At 34.5% G+C, this 17,660-nt stretch overlaps 1 protein-coding gene across 2 annotated transcripts in view; it reads right to left on the bottom strand.

The window, feature by feature from the left end:
* Positions 1–17,660, bottom strand: part of LOC149557073 (protein CYCLOPS-like) — a 164,085-nt gene that overhangs the window by 62,737 nt on the left and 83,688 nt on the right. The window contains exons 6-8 of one of the 2 annotated variants that reach the window (XM_089831755.1): positions 15,611–16,305; positions 12,103–12,149; positions 11,890–11,941 (exon numbers count right to left, since the gene is read on the bottom strand). In XM_089831755.1, the coding sequence (XP_089687881.1) occupies positions 11,890–11,941; positions 12,103–12,149; positions 15,611–16,305 (794 nt within the window). The remainder of the gene's footprint in view (positions 1–11,889; positions 11,942–12,102; positions 12,150–15,610; positions 16,306–17,660) is intronic. The other variant, XM_089831756.1, reaches the window with a different exon arrangement.

The raw sequence follows: 17,660 nt of genomic DNA, 5'->3' as shown, positions 1-17,660 counted from the left end.
GGATCAGGGATTAAATTTGTAATTTGGATTAAGTTATAAAACTTGTAAATCCTAGTTTATAGATCAATGTAATAAGTAGGTCCTAAGAGGGGGACATGACTAACATAGCTTGGTGGCACATTTGTACCTTTGTTAAGGTAAAAAGATAAATGATTTTAGGGCTTTAGAATTCAATAGAACTTTAAATACACAAAGTACCAAGTACTAAATATTACAGTGAGCTATTTTGCATGTTGTTTGTGAAGATTATATATAACAATTGCAAGTCATTAAATAAAAATAAATCCCAAAATGATGTTTACTCCATCACTAGGCACTGTTCATGCTTGGTACAGAAGTTGTTAAACTGTGAGTTGTGTAATGAACATGTCTAAGACAATGAGAAAGACTATATGACAATACAAGATGACTCTAAACAGAAATAAGTTTCTCAATACTGTATAGAGACTGCATTAGATAGAGAAACATGAAAGATGTTTGATCTTGATTGCAAAATTTTAATTAATTTAAGGGAAAAGATAATGATAATAGCCTTAGTTACCATGGTACCCGCCCCCCCCCCCCCCTCGCACCAGGAAAAGTTCGAACCACTGTATGGTTTTGATCAAGTTCGGACTTGGTTCGGGCAGGGTGTGGTTTTTGCTCTACGAGTTCAAACCCGAGCAAACCAACACCAAAAAGTCAAACCCGCAAAGAATTGGGCCCCACGGACGGCTGGAAAGTCCTGTTTTGGGAAAAAATGAAATGTTTTTTGGTGTCCACAACCCTAAAATTTGTTATGAATTGCTTTTGGTGGCCTCTCGTTGCCATTTTATGTTTCCAAACAGGTTATTTTGTCTTTAAGGAAGAGAACATAAGTTTTTGAGCAAGCATCTGATAGTGCAAGAAATTTGAAGATTGATTTACGGATGTTCTTCAAGTGTTTGTGCATCATTTATACACATTCGCAACCTTGCAATGGCTGGAAAAGGTAAGATTTTATTCCATTTTCTATTGTTTTTGTTCTAGTTTTTTCATTTTTCCATTTCTCTTTCAATCCTCATACGTTCTTTTTCATCTTTTTAGAATTTGTCATTTTCTTGCATATAAATTATGAACATGTATCAAATTTCTTGCCATAGGGAAAAGAATGGCATCTACCTCTTCATCAGTAGGCAATACCAAACAAAGAAAAGAATCCAACTTTGATTCTCCTCTATGGAAGTATGTAGACATTATAAGAGCCCATCCAAGTGGTGCATTCTATTGGAGATGTCGAAGTTGTGGTGTAGAAAGAAATAGTTCTTATTATCATGTGGTAGGTCACTTGTGTGGATCAATGTTCTGGGACTCTGCGAGTCTAAGCAAGACTCTGCAAGTCTGAGGCAGAGGCGACCTTTTCGAGGCAAATGGCCTCTGGGCTCTAACCTGGCTGAGTCCTGGCAAAGTCCACATGGACTTGCCAAGTCCCGTGCCCAAGACTCTCCAAATTTTTATTTTTTAAATTTAAAAAGAGAGAGATTTCTGGAAGGTGTTTTTTTCCAGTGTATATTAATTTTGAAAATGAGATTGTGGTATGTCACGAATTTATTAAGGGTTGAATCTTAAATCTTAAATCTTCAACTTTATATTATGTTATTCAATTTTTTTCCTTCATAAATTCGTTGTTATACTTATGTGATCTATGCAAAATTGTGTATGAGTGTTAAGGTAGCTTCTATTTGTCTCAGTTATTGTGTGTTTGATGTTAATAGACTAAATGATGCATGAAAAAATCATTAGATCTTTAAAAATCTTTGAATTTCATGGGTTTTTCAATTTTCCAAGTCTTGGCCGAGTCTCCGTCGTCGAGTCCAAGTTTGAGTCGGATTTTGACTTTCCGAGTCAAAGGCAAGTCTGAGTCCCATAACTATGGTGTGGATACACTAAAAGAGGAGTTAAAAAATGCCCTAGCAAAAAAGGTGCCCCTATACCAAATGAAACTGTGTTCAAATATATTGAAGAGCATGAGGCAGCAGAAGAGAGAGGACATAGGGCAACAAAACTCTGTAGTAATACAAGTAAAAGTAAAAGAGAAAAGGGAATGCAACCCCCCCCCCACAGATGTCATAGTACAAGACCACCCCTTTTTTAGTACTACAGGAGACACTGACATTGAATTTGTCCCCTTTGTACACAAAAAAAAAGGGACCATTAGACACTATTTTTCAAAATAAGAGTTGGGAAATTGCTGATATTAAGGTGGGAAGATGCTTGTATGCAAATGGGTTGTCCTTTAATGTTGTTTTCTCTCCATTTTGGGAGGACATGTTGAGGGGTGCCAATGAAGCTTCAAGAGGGTATTGGGGCCCTCACTGTGAGAAAGTGTCCACCACCTTGTTGGATCAAGAGGTCCAATAGATTGAAGATCAATTGAAGCCCATAAAGGGCTCATGGGTTGAGACACAGGTGACAATTGTTTCAGATGGGTGGAAGGATTTCAAGAATCGTCCCTTGATCAATGTCCTTGCGGTGTCCCCTAAAAGGGAAATGTTTCTAAAAGTAGTGGATTGTGAGGGCCAGGTAAAAGATGGGCCATTTATTGCTAATATCCTAATTGAGGCCATTGAAGAAGTGGGTGCAAGAAATATCGTCCAAGTCATAACGGACAATGCAAAGAATTGTACGGTAGCTGGTTTATTGGTTGAAGCGCAATATCAGCATATCTTTTGGACACCTTGTGCAGTCCATTCACTCAAATCTTATGCTACAAAAGATTGGGAACCACATTAAGTGGATCAAAACAATGTATGAAGAGGCTAAGGACATCCAAATGTTTGTCACAAACTACCACATGATTCAATCTCTTTTCAGAAACCACTTAAAATTAGAGCTACTAAAGGTAAATAAACTTGAACTCAAGTTAGTAATTTATTTTTTAATATTTGACAATTTCTGATTTTTCATATTTTGCTTGTGCAATGTATATGCTTTTCCAAAATATGTATCTAATAGTTGTTGTTTTTTGCTCTAATTTAAGTCACAAATTGCTAAGACCTGTTTTGCATCACATATAATCGTCTTAAGATGATTTGTGCAAGTGAAAGATGCACTTCAAGGTATGGTAATCAGCCACAATGGGGGTGTATGGAAGCAAAAGAACACTGATAGGGAAACAAAATAAAGGATAGGATATTGGCTGACTCATGGTGGGAATGTATGGAATATCTCCTTACGATCACCGAGCCCATTATGAGCATGCTTAGGTACACTGAATAGGATAGGCCTTGCCTTGGAGAAGGCATAGACTCAATGCTTGAGAAGATCAAGCAAATTATAAATGAGGAGTAAGATCTACAAGAGACCTTTTTCAAACAAGTGCAAGCAATTATTGTTGAAAGATGGAACAAAATGACCACTCCATTACATTTTCTTCCATATGCCTTGACGCCTGAATACTATAGCTCTCAATATTGTAGTCTACCAGGAAGGTTGCCACCATATAGAGATATGGAAGTGTCTAATGAGTACTAGGCAGCATTTAAGAGACTATTTCCTAATGATGATATAAGAGATGTAATCATGGATGAGTTCATAGAGTTTGTGAATGTTAGAGGTCTACATAATGATGCTCTTTGTCATCGGTTCAAGAAGGACGCTCATAGTTAGTAGTACCTCCATGCTCAAAGATTCCAAACATTTCAGCCCCTTGCAATCAAAATCATATCACAAGTAAGCTTTATAATTTAATTATAAAAAATTATCTCACTTTATCTTCAAAAGAATCATGACTAGAAAGTGATCTTAAATTTTTTATAAGACTGAATTAATTCTTTTTTAATTGCTTACCCTATGTTATCTTCATAGGTTGCTAGTTTTTCTGCATCACAAAGAAATTGGAGCACCTATTCTTTCGTCCACTTGGTGAAGCACAATAGTTGCAATCAAAAAAAGCAGAAAACCTAGTATTTGTGCATAACAACTTGCGCCTTCTTTCATACAAGAGTAAAGAATACAAAGGAGGAGAGACAAAGAAGTGGGATATAGGTGCAGAGATTGCAGACCTGGATGCTTCCACTGCTTGGCTTATAATGGATGATTCTGATGACTTTGATGTCAATACCATTGTTGCTTCTGCTACTGATCGCATTGGCCTTTACCTCAAGTAATACTAAGGAAGAAGAAGATGAAGATTGAAGAACTTAAAATATTGATAGTTTTTTCTGATTTTCATTCCATTAGTTGAACAATGATACTTGAACTTGATATTTATATTGTTTTGAATCTTTGATGTTGAAGTTGATTGAACTATATGATGGTATGATCACTATGATTACAATTTTTAACTATTTATGGTGTTTTTGTTGTTGAAATCATAAATGTGTTTATGCTACTATGCTACATTCTAATTTTAACTCATGCTTCATAAATATAAATAAATATATATATATATATATATATAAATAATTTTACATGTTTTTGTACTATTGAACCCAAACCCCTTCCCAAAATTTTGACGAACTTGCAAACCAGTTCTTGAACTTCGAACTTGGAACCGAACCTGACCCGACAACTTAGATAATAGCCATACCTCACTTCGTATCAATAGTAGATTTACAAAGACTATTTAGGATGGAGTACTAGTAAGCTCAAAGTATTATTACTGAGTTTCATCCAGAATGTGAGAGATGAGCACTATAGTGGAATTATATATAGGAACCTTGTATTATTGAAGGTATGTGAGAATATTCCTCAAGTGCGAACATCAAGACAATGATCAAGAGACTATGTAGGTGGATCAATCTAGTACGAATAACACTTAAATGTGTCTATACAGCTCAAGGTAATGGTTCTGATTTATTGTGGTGCCATGAATTAGGAAGATGGATAATTTATCAAAGGTGACAGAATGTAGTCACTATAGTTTCAACATTTGATTAATGTTGTTATTATAATTTCCAATGATGCAACTTATAAACCAATCTTATTCAAGGCAGTTAACTAGTTAAAATGTACTTAGGATGAAATCTAGATATTTGATATTGATTACAAGGGTTGAATAGATAACCCTGATTGAACTGGCAATCCAATGTTAAAGGTTCCCATCTACCATTGGGATAAAAGAATTGTTCAAGTAATACTTGATGTAGCAATAATTCTATTATCTATATTGACCAAGTGACTCTTGATTCAACATTGAGAAAATTGTTTTGTATGGGGGTCAAAGATGTTTTCAATCAAATGGTGTTAAGTCTGATCAACTGACACTTGATGTAGACAGATGAACGTGAGGTTGCAAGAATGTATGGTAGGTCTCATTGTAGCCAAAACTTCATGTTTAACAAGTAACACTTGGTAGATGGAGGACGAATGATAACATCAAGTGACACTCAATGCATGCATGTTTACTGTACACAGTCAAGTGACACTTAGCTATGCATTTAAAAGGGTTAATCAATTGACACTTGACACTTGCATAAGTTCATTTAGTTTCCACTTATTATAGGGAAATTCAAAATGCATTAAACATCAACTAGACATGTAATTTAAGGATGTTATGAATGTCATCTATCAAGGTCAATTCAAACCATATTCAAGGATAAGCACAATCCTTGAAGGATAGTATTCCATGAATTTACTTTTCTATGTGTAAGCTTATCTTTGGGGTTCACTAGAGGCAAACTTGATCAAAATGGCATGACATGTGTTTTCAAAGAAAGATGTTTTAATTAAATTTTGCGGTTATTGCATTAAATTTTCCATTGTTTTCACAATCCAGCGTGGGATTTTATGTATGTTGAATAACAGAGCATGGATAATTTTAAAACTATCAATGTAATCTCCTCCATGGTACTTGTTAAGAATATAACCTAGATAAACCTACAGGTCTAATGGTACAGACCGTACCTGCTCTTTTATATATATATATATACTACAGGTCTGATGGTACAGACCGAACCTGCTCTTATATATATATATATATATATCCCATATGATTGGCATTTAATATAAATATATATTGCTCCTAGAGGTGTCGGCAATTTCTACATAATGCCTTGTTTGGTTCTTGATTAAATTAGTTAGTCATAACTAAACTATATTTGCTAGATCGCCGACTTAGGAATAATAGCAATTTTATTAGTGCCAAGGGTTATGTCCCTTGAGGGACATACCCTCTAGAAAGGGTATATATTTGGGTTGTGAATGCAATTTAGAAGACACACAAACACAGCAGTCTGCTCTTCTAAGTATTCTACTTCGTGTGAATTATAAATCAGAGATATCGTTATTCATCAAGATCGAATATAGAGGATTGGACCTGCATTGAAGATAAGTGATAACTTATTCAAGCAATCTGAATATTCATATTATCTAGAAGACCATTCTCAGCCATTCAAAACTGAACTACATGTCTGATTCAAAGCACAAAGAATTTGCAGAACTTTACATGGTATCAGAGCCTAGTTATCAGATCTAGGGCTCTGCAAAATTCAGTTATCAGACTTCATATATATTCAGTAGTTTTCTCCTATCTTCAATGGCATACACAATCAGACCTGAGGACAGGTTCGATGGGAAAGAACACTTTGAAGCTTGGAAATTCAGAATCTTAATGATTCTTGAAGAGAACAATGTAAAACAATTCGTTGATGGAGCATCCAAATAACCCCCAGTTGAACCTCACAAATCCATATGGAACAATGGAAATAGAAAAACTATTCAAATCATCTTGGATGGAGTTAAAAATGATATCGTCCCTATGCTTACGAAACATCAAACTACCTATGATATGATGAATGCATTACGAAATGCATATGAAGTAAACAATGCAACTAAGGTTCTTGCACTAAAAAGGCAACTGAATCACATCCAGATAAAGAAAGGAGAATCGATAAACTCTTATTTCCTAAGAGTTGCCGACATTAGAGATAAATTATCAAGCATAGGAACCATCATTAATGACACCGAACTAACGCTTATGGCTATAGATGGATTCCCAGATTCATGGGAAACATTTGCATAAGGAATAAGTGCTAGGGATCAGCTTCCAGACTTTAACAAACTCAAGAATGATTGTCTTCAAGAAGAGTATAGAAAACTAAAGAAAGGAGGGAAACCAGAAGTAGAAGATGAAGAACTTCACGTTCTTAATGCAAACTCCTATAAGGGCAAGAAGAAGCATTTCAAGAAGAAAAGGGGAAATCAAAAGAATGGAAAGCCCAAGAAACATCTATCTAAAATAAAGTGTTTCCAATGTGAAAAATTTGGACACTATAGATTTAATTGTCCTGAAAATTCCAAACAATAGGAAAATTGTACAAATGTCATTAGAGAAGAAGATACTTATGATCCTGAGAACCGTGTTTTGTATTCCTCTCTATCAAATGAAATTTCAAACAAAGCATGGGTGATTGATAGTGGATCCTCTAGACATATAATGGGATACAAAGAAACTCTAGATTCTTTATCAAAGAAAGTTAATGGTGAAGTTACCATTGATGATAACTCTGCACACTCAATTGAAGGAATTGGAAGTTGTACTTTGAAACTAAAATCAGGAAATACTCTTCTTCTTAAAAGTGTACTCTATCTACCAGGGATTAAAAGAAACCTAATCTCAATTACAACACTCGAAGATGATGGACACAATGTTGTATTCGTGGATAGCAAAGTATTAACTTGGGCTAAGAACTCTTCCATCAAGAAAGAAAAGTTAATTGGTCAAAGAAAGGGATATTTGTATGAATTGAATACAGAATCTAGTCGATCCATTCAAGCCCTAGTTCACGAAGCTGAAGATTCAAACGAAATATGGCACAGAAGATTAGGGCATCTAAATTTTCAAACTTTATCACCTATGGAAAAGATGGTTACTGGATTACCCAAATTAATTAAAGATCACCCTAGTATTTGCAAGGGGTGTGCTCTGGGTAAAAGCACTAGAAGTCCCTTTCATGATAGTACTAGGAAAACAAATAATGTACTAGAATTAATTCATTCAAATTTATGTGGACCTATGTTTGTTCCTTCTCTTGGAGGATTCTGGTATATATCTAGTTCATAGATGACTTCTTTAGAAAAAAATGGATTTATTTCTTAAAATGCAAGCAATCAGAAGAAATACTACAAAGATTTAAAGAATTCAAAGCATTAACTGAAAATTTTTCAAGACATAAAATTAAAACCCTTATAACAAATAATGAAGGAGAATATACCTCAAACTTGTTTAAAAGGTTTTGTAAAGAATCAGGGATCAAGAGGGGGTACACTGTTCCTTATAACCCAAAACAAAGTAGGGTAGCTGAAAGAAAGAATAGGACAATTATAGAAGCTGCTAAGGCTATGATTTTTGACCAAAATATAGAATACCATATTTGGGCAGAAGCCTCTTGTACTGCTGTATATATTCAAAACAAAAGCCCTCACTCCTATCTTAAAGATAAAACCCCTGAAGAAGTATTTACTAAAGTAAAACCCAATATAAGTCATCTCAAAAAATTTGGATGTCCTGTATATATTCATGTTCCAAAAGAAAAGAGAACCAAGTTATAACCCTCTGGGAGGAAAGGTATCTTTGTAGGGTATAGTGAAACTTCTAAAGCATATAGAATTTTCATACTTGGACAAAAAACTATTGAACTTAGCAGAGATGTAATCTTTGAGGAAGATCTTGCATTCAAAAGAGCCATAAGTTCTAATGAACCTTCTCCTTTATCGAGTTCTAAAAGAAATAGTGAATTCAGATCCCAGAGGGAGAACTTAGAAGAGATTGAAGATGAAATTCAAAATATGAAACTTGAAGAAAATTCAAAGAAAAGACCACTTTGGGCCATAAAAACAGTTGAAGCAGCTCAAGATTTTGATGCACCTTCAGGAACAGTCAGAGAAAGTAACAAACCTAAAAGATTCTCTGGTTATACAGCAAATATGATTGATTTATCCAAAACAGAGCCAACCAATCTTTCTGATGCTATTAAACATTCTACCTGGAAGGAAGCTATGACAGAAGAATACCAATCAATTATGAAAAATGATGTTTGGGAAATTGTTCCAAGACCTAAAGGAAAATCTGTTGCTTCTTCCAAGTGGATATTTAAAATAAAGCATGTTGCTGACGATAGTATTGAGAAATATAAAGCCAGATTTGTAGCCAGAGGATTTTCTCAGAAAGAAGGGAATGATTATGAAGAAACCTTTGCTCCTGTTGCCAAATCTACCTCCGTACGAGCAGTCTTAGCAATTGCCGCATCAAAGGGATGGAAGGTACATCAATGGATGTAAAAACAACATTCCTAAATGGAAAGATTTCAGAAGAAGTCTATCTGGAGCAACCAAAAGGATTTGAAACCCATGATCCTAACGTATTTGTTTGCAAGCTCAAGAAAGCTCTCTATGGGCTTAAACAAGCTCCCAGGGCCTAGTATGAAAGGATTGATAAATATCTCACCAACTTAGGATTCTCCAAGAATGAAGCCGATCCAAACTTATATTATAAAAGAGATAAAGATGATATGGTAATTCTGATATTGTATGTTGATGATTTATTAATCACAGGTGATAATCACCTTATAAATTAGTGCAAGAAAGATCTAACTAGAGAATTCGAGATGAATGACTTGGGGCTTCTTCATTACTTCCTAGGATTGGAAGTACGACAGAATTCTAATAGTATCATACTTTATCAAGGAAAGTACACATTAGATATCTTGAAGAGATTTGGAATGTGGAATTGCAAGTCTATGTCTTCTCCAATGGAGACTAATTTACATAAACTTAAAGAAGCAGCTGCAAAATCACCTCCAATAGATTCTACTCTCTACAGATAGATGATTGCGTCCCTTATGTACTTAGTAAATACAAGACTTGATATTTGCTATGTTGTTAATGCCTTAAGTCAGTTTATGTGTGAACTGAAGGAGATTCACCTAGTTGTTGTTAAACACATTATGAGATATTTAAAAGGCACTCTTAATTATGGACTCAAATATGAAAAAGTTGCTTTAGATTTGCATGGATTCACCAATTTAGATTGGTGTGGAAGTGTTAAAAACAGGAAAAGCACTTCAATATGTTGTTTTAGTTTAGGATCAGCAATGATTTCATGGATATGCAGAAAGCAGTCTTCAGTAGCTCAGAGTTCCACAGAAGCCAAATACATTGCAGCAGCAATGGCCTCCCGAGAAGCAGTATGGTTGAGGAAGTTACTTGTGGGATTATTTGGGCAAGCCATGAATCCTACGATTATTCATTGTGATAGTCAGAGTTCCATCAAGCTCTCAGTGAATCCAGTTTTCCATGACAGGTCCAAGCATATTGAAATTCCTTACCATTATGTAAGAGATATGATAGATAGGAATTCTGTAAAATTGGAATACATTTGCACTACAGATCAAACATCAGACATACTCACCAAACCTCTATCTAGAATAAAGATAGAACACTTCAGGAGGAGACTTGGTATGGTTAAGTTGTAATCCATTTGTACTCTTTTGATTATTAATAAAATAATTTTATTTTTGTTAGGCTATTGACTGTTATGGGCTCCACCATGTGTAATCATTATTTAAAGAGGTGACGATCTCTGAAATAATGAATACTTGTGTAAAAGGCATTATGAGTGATGACGATCTCTTAGATAATGTACTAAACAATAGATTTTACTATAAGATCCAGATGAGTTTTAGATCATATTGTGATGTTGACATTGCTATGTTCATGGGTCACAAATTGGATAAAGGAAGAATCTTAATATTCTCCGAGTTTATCCTATATTCTGGTAGATCTTAAACTCAAGATCTCGTTGTGATATAGAAATACCAATTTCTGTGAGTCACAACATGCGTCTTATCACTAGTAGCAGTGATTTGTCATATCACAGGTTTAGTAATATGACTTTGTATCATGTGTTCTATGATACCACAGACTAAGAAGAGACAAATAGATATAGAGTATTAATTCTTGCTTAAACATCTATATTGGTGTTGCTAGATATGATATCTCTCTGTAGGATTATCAGGTTAAGAGGCACTGTTAAGAATATAACCTAGATAAACCTAAGGGTCTGATGGTACAGACCATACCTGCTCTTATATATATATATATATATATATATATATCCCTAATGATTGGCATTTAATATAAATATATATTGCTCCTAGAGGTGCCGGCAATTTCTAGATAATGCCTTGTTTGGTTCTTGATTAAATTAGTTAGTCATAACTAAACTATATTTGCTAGATCGCCAACTTGGGAATAATAGTAATTTTGTTAGTGCCAAGGGTTATGTCCCTTGAGGGACATACCCTCTAGAAAGGGTATATATTTGGGTTGTGAATGCAGTTTAGAAGACACACAAGCACAGCAGTCTGCTCTTCTAAGTATTTACTTCCTGCGAATTATAAATCAGAGATATTCTTGTTCATTCAAGATCGAATATAGAGGATTGGACCTGCATTGAAGATAAGTGATAACTAATTCAAACAATCTGAATATTCATATTATCTAGAAGACCATTCTCAGCCATTCAAAACTGAACTACAAGTCAGATTCAAAGCACAAAGAATTTGCAGAACTTTACAGTACTCAAGCAGATTGGGAACCGCTTTTTCTTGCAGGCTTGTTCAAATTAATCTGAGAAATTTCAGTTTATATGAACATATGATGTTTTCAAACTCTACCACAGAAAATATGATATGACAATAGATTATGAAAGGCCAGATAGAATTTTCCCTTTAAAAAATCCTTTTGAATGCTGTAGCGAATTCTAAGTTCTTAAAATCTCAAAATCAAATAAATGATTGGACAATACAAATCATTATGAAGAATGGCTGGAAATTTTTATCCTAAAATATTGGAATTATCAAAATGCAAAATCAAAACTTGCGAAATGAAGAATTCCCAAAAGCATTTAATTATCAAGTAACAATTTACCTGAACCTCCTGAAGATGTCACAGACCCCATTCGCCTAAGAGGGTTTGCCTTCTACAAAACAAGTTTGCTATAGCTTACGTTTTAATCCTCAACACGTGTCCAAAGACTAAAGATATGTTTGGAAATGATAATCACAAATCAACATTTTATGAGATGTTCTTTTCAAACTACCTCTAGAATACATAACTATCTACAAACCCTGCAGATAATACCTTTGAATCTGCTTTAAGAAATGTTTGGAACTGACTTTCGCCGAAGCCTATCAACACAAGAGAAAAATGAAAATCACATTTACTAGCATGGTACAAGGTAGCAGAGTGTGAATGTAAACATATTAGATTTTTCCATATTCAATGTTCACCTTTTAAAATATCAAATTCCTACAATTAATGTCAAAACATAGGGAAAATATAACAGACGGGAAATAAGATTACCTTCTAAGGTTCAACAGCAATGTAAAGAGCATTATTTGAGATGAAAATTGCTATTACTCTCATTTTACATACTTGCAACAATCTAAAGTCTTGTGTGTTTCATACGAGGCATACTCCTTTATCATCTAAACAAAAAAAATATCTATCCACTGTGAGCCGAACAAGAAAAGAGAAGCTATTACAAACTAATTCAAATACATGACACAATGAATAAATATCTCAAAAGTATAGCAACTATACAGACAAACTTAGACACATCACTCATATCACTAAACAATGAACAGCAGAGATCAGGAGAAAATGACAGAGAAAAGAAACTACAAATGAATAGCTAGTAATATTTTTGTTTGCCCTTTAGCTTGCAATCGCGAACAATACCTTAACTCCGTAGAAGATATCAAATTCTTTGATGCAGGTGTATCCCTGTTCATCGACCATATTCTACATCTAAAGGGCCATTCCTCTGAGACACTGGACTGGGACACTGGACTGGGACTCTCTGACTCTGGCCGATTCTTGGCAGACTCACAAAGTCTGCAACACTCACCAAACTCGGTGAGTCTTGTAAGCCAAGATTTGGCCAGGATTGGAGCAAAAAGTTTTTTAAAAAGATTATAAAACAAAATTGTAAAGCACTTTTTTGACATTTTAGTTATTTTTCTTAAAAAAACATACAACCATTTAATGCTCGTTTGGTTATACACATGACATATGACATTTAGATATGTCATATTTCAATATGTGTTTTTCTTTTCTTATACATTACATAATATTTTATGAGTATATTGACAGGATGTTCAAGTGTGGTTTCAGATCTCTTGAAGTTATAATGCAGATTCTAGGTTTTAAAAGATCTTATAAATTTTCAGACTTAGTTGAATTTCAAACAGCGGGTTCCTATTAGCATTCTCACATGCTCTAAATCTCACTCTATTTATCTCCCCTGAACTCTACACTTATCTCTATCCCTATCACTCTTCCCTATCTCCTCTGTCTACCTTTCTCTATCACACTCTCTCCTCTTCCCCCAAGATCTAGACCTCTCTCTCTCTCTCTCTCTCTCTCTCTCTCTCTCTCTCTCTCTCTCTCTCTCTCTCTCTCTCTCTCTCTCTCTCTCTCTCTCTCTCTCCCTCCCCGTCCGTCAAACCCCCATGAGGCCTGTTGCACTGAACCTCGTTTTGGTGGTCCCCAAACCTTCATCAAACTATCTAAGCATGTAATAGGACAATTCTGAATCGTGATAATCAAATCTACAAATTGCATACCCCTTGTTGCAAATCTATGCATCTTCATAGTCAAAGCCTCAATCAAGGATTACCATGTTTAATATATTGGAGAATCTGTTTAGTATACAAGGCCTGCTATAAGCAATATAAAAATACTACAATAATTGTAAATTTGTATCATTGATTAAAAGTTATAGTTGGCAAGGAATGGCATTTTCATAATGCAAAAATGCATCATGCCCTACACAGATGACTCATAGAACAATTTAATCTATTAGTATCCTGCCTAAAGGTCAAACTAGAACATAACTATTTTTTTTGAATAGGACCCAGAAAGAATCATTGTAAGCAAGTAAATGAAACCCTTGAAAGTTGAAACTATTACAAATCAATGACTCAGCAAATTGGGTTGTCAACTGTGCCCTTAAAAAAATGGCTGAAACAAGAGAACTTTATGTAATGGGGAATTTGTCAAAGAAATACATTGCACTCAGAGTTCAACTAAACTATTTTATTCTCTAACCTGCTTGGCTAACTAGTGAAGATGGAGTTAGTGAGAAACCCAAATAAATGATACCTGCAAGAAATCAACATCAAGGATAACCTTCCATCTTGAGTGGTTAGGTGTTGATTTCTACTCATTACAGAGCTAATATTTTTTCATTACTGTCTTGTGACCAGTACGTACAGCTGTCTTAGTCACTGGCCTAGTGTCTTTCCATTGAGTGCACTTTTTACAAGTAAGATGACTCTATGACATCTGCTTAAGATCCTGCTTGTCCTCCTATGGCCCTATGATATTAAGTATCAGCAAATTACTAAACATGCTATGAATATGACTTGGACTAAATTTCTTGAGTTAGTCGGAGCTTGTCAACTTGAAGATAAAACATTACTGATATATGGCAGGACCTAAACCACTTTTGTCACATTAATCTGCTAATATTCTGATAATATTGATCTGCATTTCAAGATAATACTTTATGATGCCAAACATAATCCCAAATGGGTTCAAATCCTTTGATTGAATGGATTTCAAAAACGAGAAATAAAGCTATCTAATTAGAAAAACCAGACCTGCGTGAAATGGTGATATGTGTACTTGCGCGTGCACGATCAAAGTAGTAAAACCTATGTAAATATAATAGGATTGAAAAATCTAATGTGGTTACCAAGTAATTCTATAAAATGATCAGCCAAGCCGAGGAATCTTGCCATTCTCTTGCAAAAAATAATAATGTCCATGGCCTTGTATTCTACATGAGTAATCTATATATGCCACAAAGTCAAGCCAATTTATGCCATTTGTCCTTTTGCATTTGTCATCTTTCTGTGCTGCACAGAGAAAACTCACCGTACTATGTGATAAGTCATTTATATATATATATATATATATATATATATATATATATATATATATATATATATATATATTGTTTGATCAGTATGAAATGCGGTTCTTGTAAATGAATCTGCTATTGTTATGGCACAAGTCGTCATATTTCTACATCCTCAACCATTGTGTTGGGGCATCTAGATATTGTATTTGCCTCCAATATCTTCCAGTTTATCGCCATTCACTTAGACCATAGGTATCAGGGTTTGCTTGTTACATTGCTCAAACTTTTCTATGTGAGTCATTTTGAGTAGTTTTTCCACCTTTTATAATTTTCTTCGGCTCTTAATCAATCAATATATTACTACAAACAAATGAATAGGGTAAGACAATATGCATTCACATAAACCTGGTGTTGTAATGAAACTTCAGAATTGTAATAAAATATGATAAAAACAGTTCAAAGAAATAAAATTATTGATGTGATCCAAATTTACACTGCTTAATATTAGGAGGCTGATGTGTTTATGTTTGTAAGTTTTAGATATTTAGCCTGCAAGCAAGTTAAATCTGATAATTTTAGTCATCAGCTTATGATGAATATTTAGTTGAAATAAAAATATGGCACAATTAAGAAAGCCAAAATAATTCTAAAGTGGAGATAATATTTTCTACTTGAATCAGCCATTTTAGTTAATATAAATAAGCTAATCAATTGGCATACCCTTATCTTTCACATTGTTATCTAAATCTCCATCTCTTCCTCGTTTTTTAGAGCTCTCACACCTTGAGACAGTTCGCCCTGAGTTGACTGGGTCTTCACATGTCACACCAGCAGAAAGCACAGGAGCAGCAGCAGAAGATTCACTTTGTGATGGTTCTTGTGACATTGCACTTGTTTGCAACTGGTTTGGAGCTAAATCTTGTGTTTCTGTTTCCCTATCTCGATTTAAATGAGTAGCTTGTTGTGCTTGCTCATTCTCTTTCACTTGGATAAGCTTCATTGTCTGTCCCCTTTCTTCAGGCTCAGAAACTTGAAGAAATGGATTATGATTTTGGTTCTTACAATAAATATTTTCGTCCTGAACATAAGGGCCAAAAACATTATCTATTGGAGTTCCCTTATTAAATTGGTTACCTCCCAATTTCTTACGCTCCAATGTCCCCTTCAGCATGCTGACAACAGAAGACACTGAATCCATAGCACCTACTGGTTGTGTACTAAAAGAAGACATTGATGTAAGGGATGGAGACAAAAATGTTGATTGCTGAATTGACTGATTACTAGTTAATGTGTGAGAAAGGAAACCCAAAGATGATGTTTCGTTCTTTATATTATAAGTACTTCCTCCAACTGGTGTTTGAAATACTTCCACATCACTGGCAATTGGCATTCCCTGCATAGCAGCATACCTACGTCTGCAAACAACAATGAAAGATCAAACTTGATAGGCAGATCAAGGAAACAAGCAACTAAATTTGGTCTACCTAGTTGAGTAATAATAACATGCTTTCTAAGACATTATATTTTCAAGAAAGAGAAAAGAACATTTACTTTTCCTTTTCAAACATATTAGCCTAGAGAATTTAACATTCTACAGCCATTAACATTTCATGTAGATGAGAAATGTGTGGTGAATTGTATTGAATAAAATACATTAAGGCTTCTATGTTGTTTCACATAATATACAGTTGTACACAAAACTAACAAGCTATTTTTTCTGAAAGTTGAGGCCATTCAATTACAAAGACACCTGACTCAAAATACCTAGTGCCCATTACTGATAAACTCCACAGAAAAAAGTATAAAATCTTTGAAACAATACAGAATTCTATTCAGTCAAAAGTCAAGGTTATGTCAGGCTTTTCGCTGGGGAACATTGATATATTTTTAGGATGACTTTAAGGTTACATCGTTGCTAAATCAGAGGTATTCAGTAAAGATAACAGTTTCCTGATAAATGTTGCTAAGGAAGATGTGTTAACTTTCTTCCCTATTTTAATGATACAAAATTTTACTCTCTTAGTTTTGACTCATGCACCAAAAAAAAAATGTCATTAGCATTGAAAAGATGCTACCATAAATTTATCTAGACGTCTTGCAACTCAAAACTTGAAATTTACAAGGTCCAGTCATTTTACTTTCTTCTCCAGGAATCCTGTATTAATTAGAGATGTGGAGTTAACAATTTCATATGATCCCATCTCCTGAGTTCTGTGAAAGTTTAGCGAGGCAAGATTCTATAAATATATATAAGACGGTGAAAGACAGAAACAAGCATGTGCCTTTTAACAAGCAATTGGCACATGTAAACTTTTAGACTTCAGCTGTCAAAACATTGAAATTTTGAACAGAAAAATTAAACTCCATCACTCTATTGGAGCCATCACTTACAACTATATTTCACCAATCCTATCATATCATCTTCCTCAGAGTCTTTGGTTGGCTGATGCTTATCATACTAAAGCAGGTAAAGATGATATGCCTCCAATGTTATGATATCTCATGTATGTCCATCAAGCATGTTATGCAGTTACTTAGCCAATGAGTTGACCTTCCATAGAAAGGACCATTATTTTCTATTCAATGAAAATCATATCTAAATATCATTAATGTTGATGCATGACCAAATAAGTTTCTCAGACGGTACAAAGGTCTGGCAGCAAAGAAAATCATGGAACCACCCAATGGATTTCCAATTCAAATAAAAATTATCAAAATAGATTGATGTGAAGAGAAAAGCTAGTTAAAAAACATAAGTAAAACCAAAGCT

The sequence above is a fragment of the Cupressus sempervirens genome, chromosome 5 (genome assembly GCF_028749045.1).
Source record: "Cupressus sempervirens isolate cs-2001-9-10 chromosome 5, ASM2874904v1, whole genome shotgun sequence".
Lineage (NCBI taxonomy): Eukaryota > Viridiplantae > Streptophyta > Pinopsida > Cupressales > Cupressaceae > Cupressus > Cupressus sempervirens.
The sequence above is the reverse complement of the archived record's forward strand: the minus strand, read 5'-3'. Positions and strand labels throughout refer to the sequence as shown.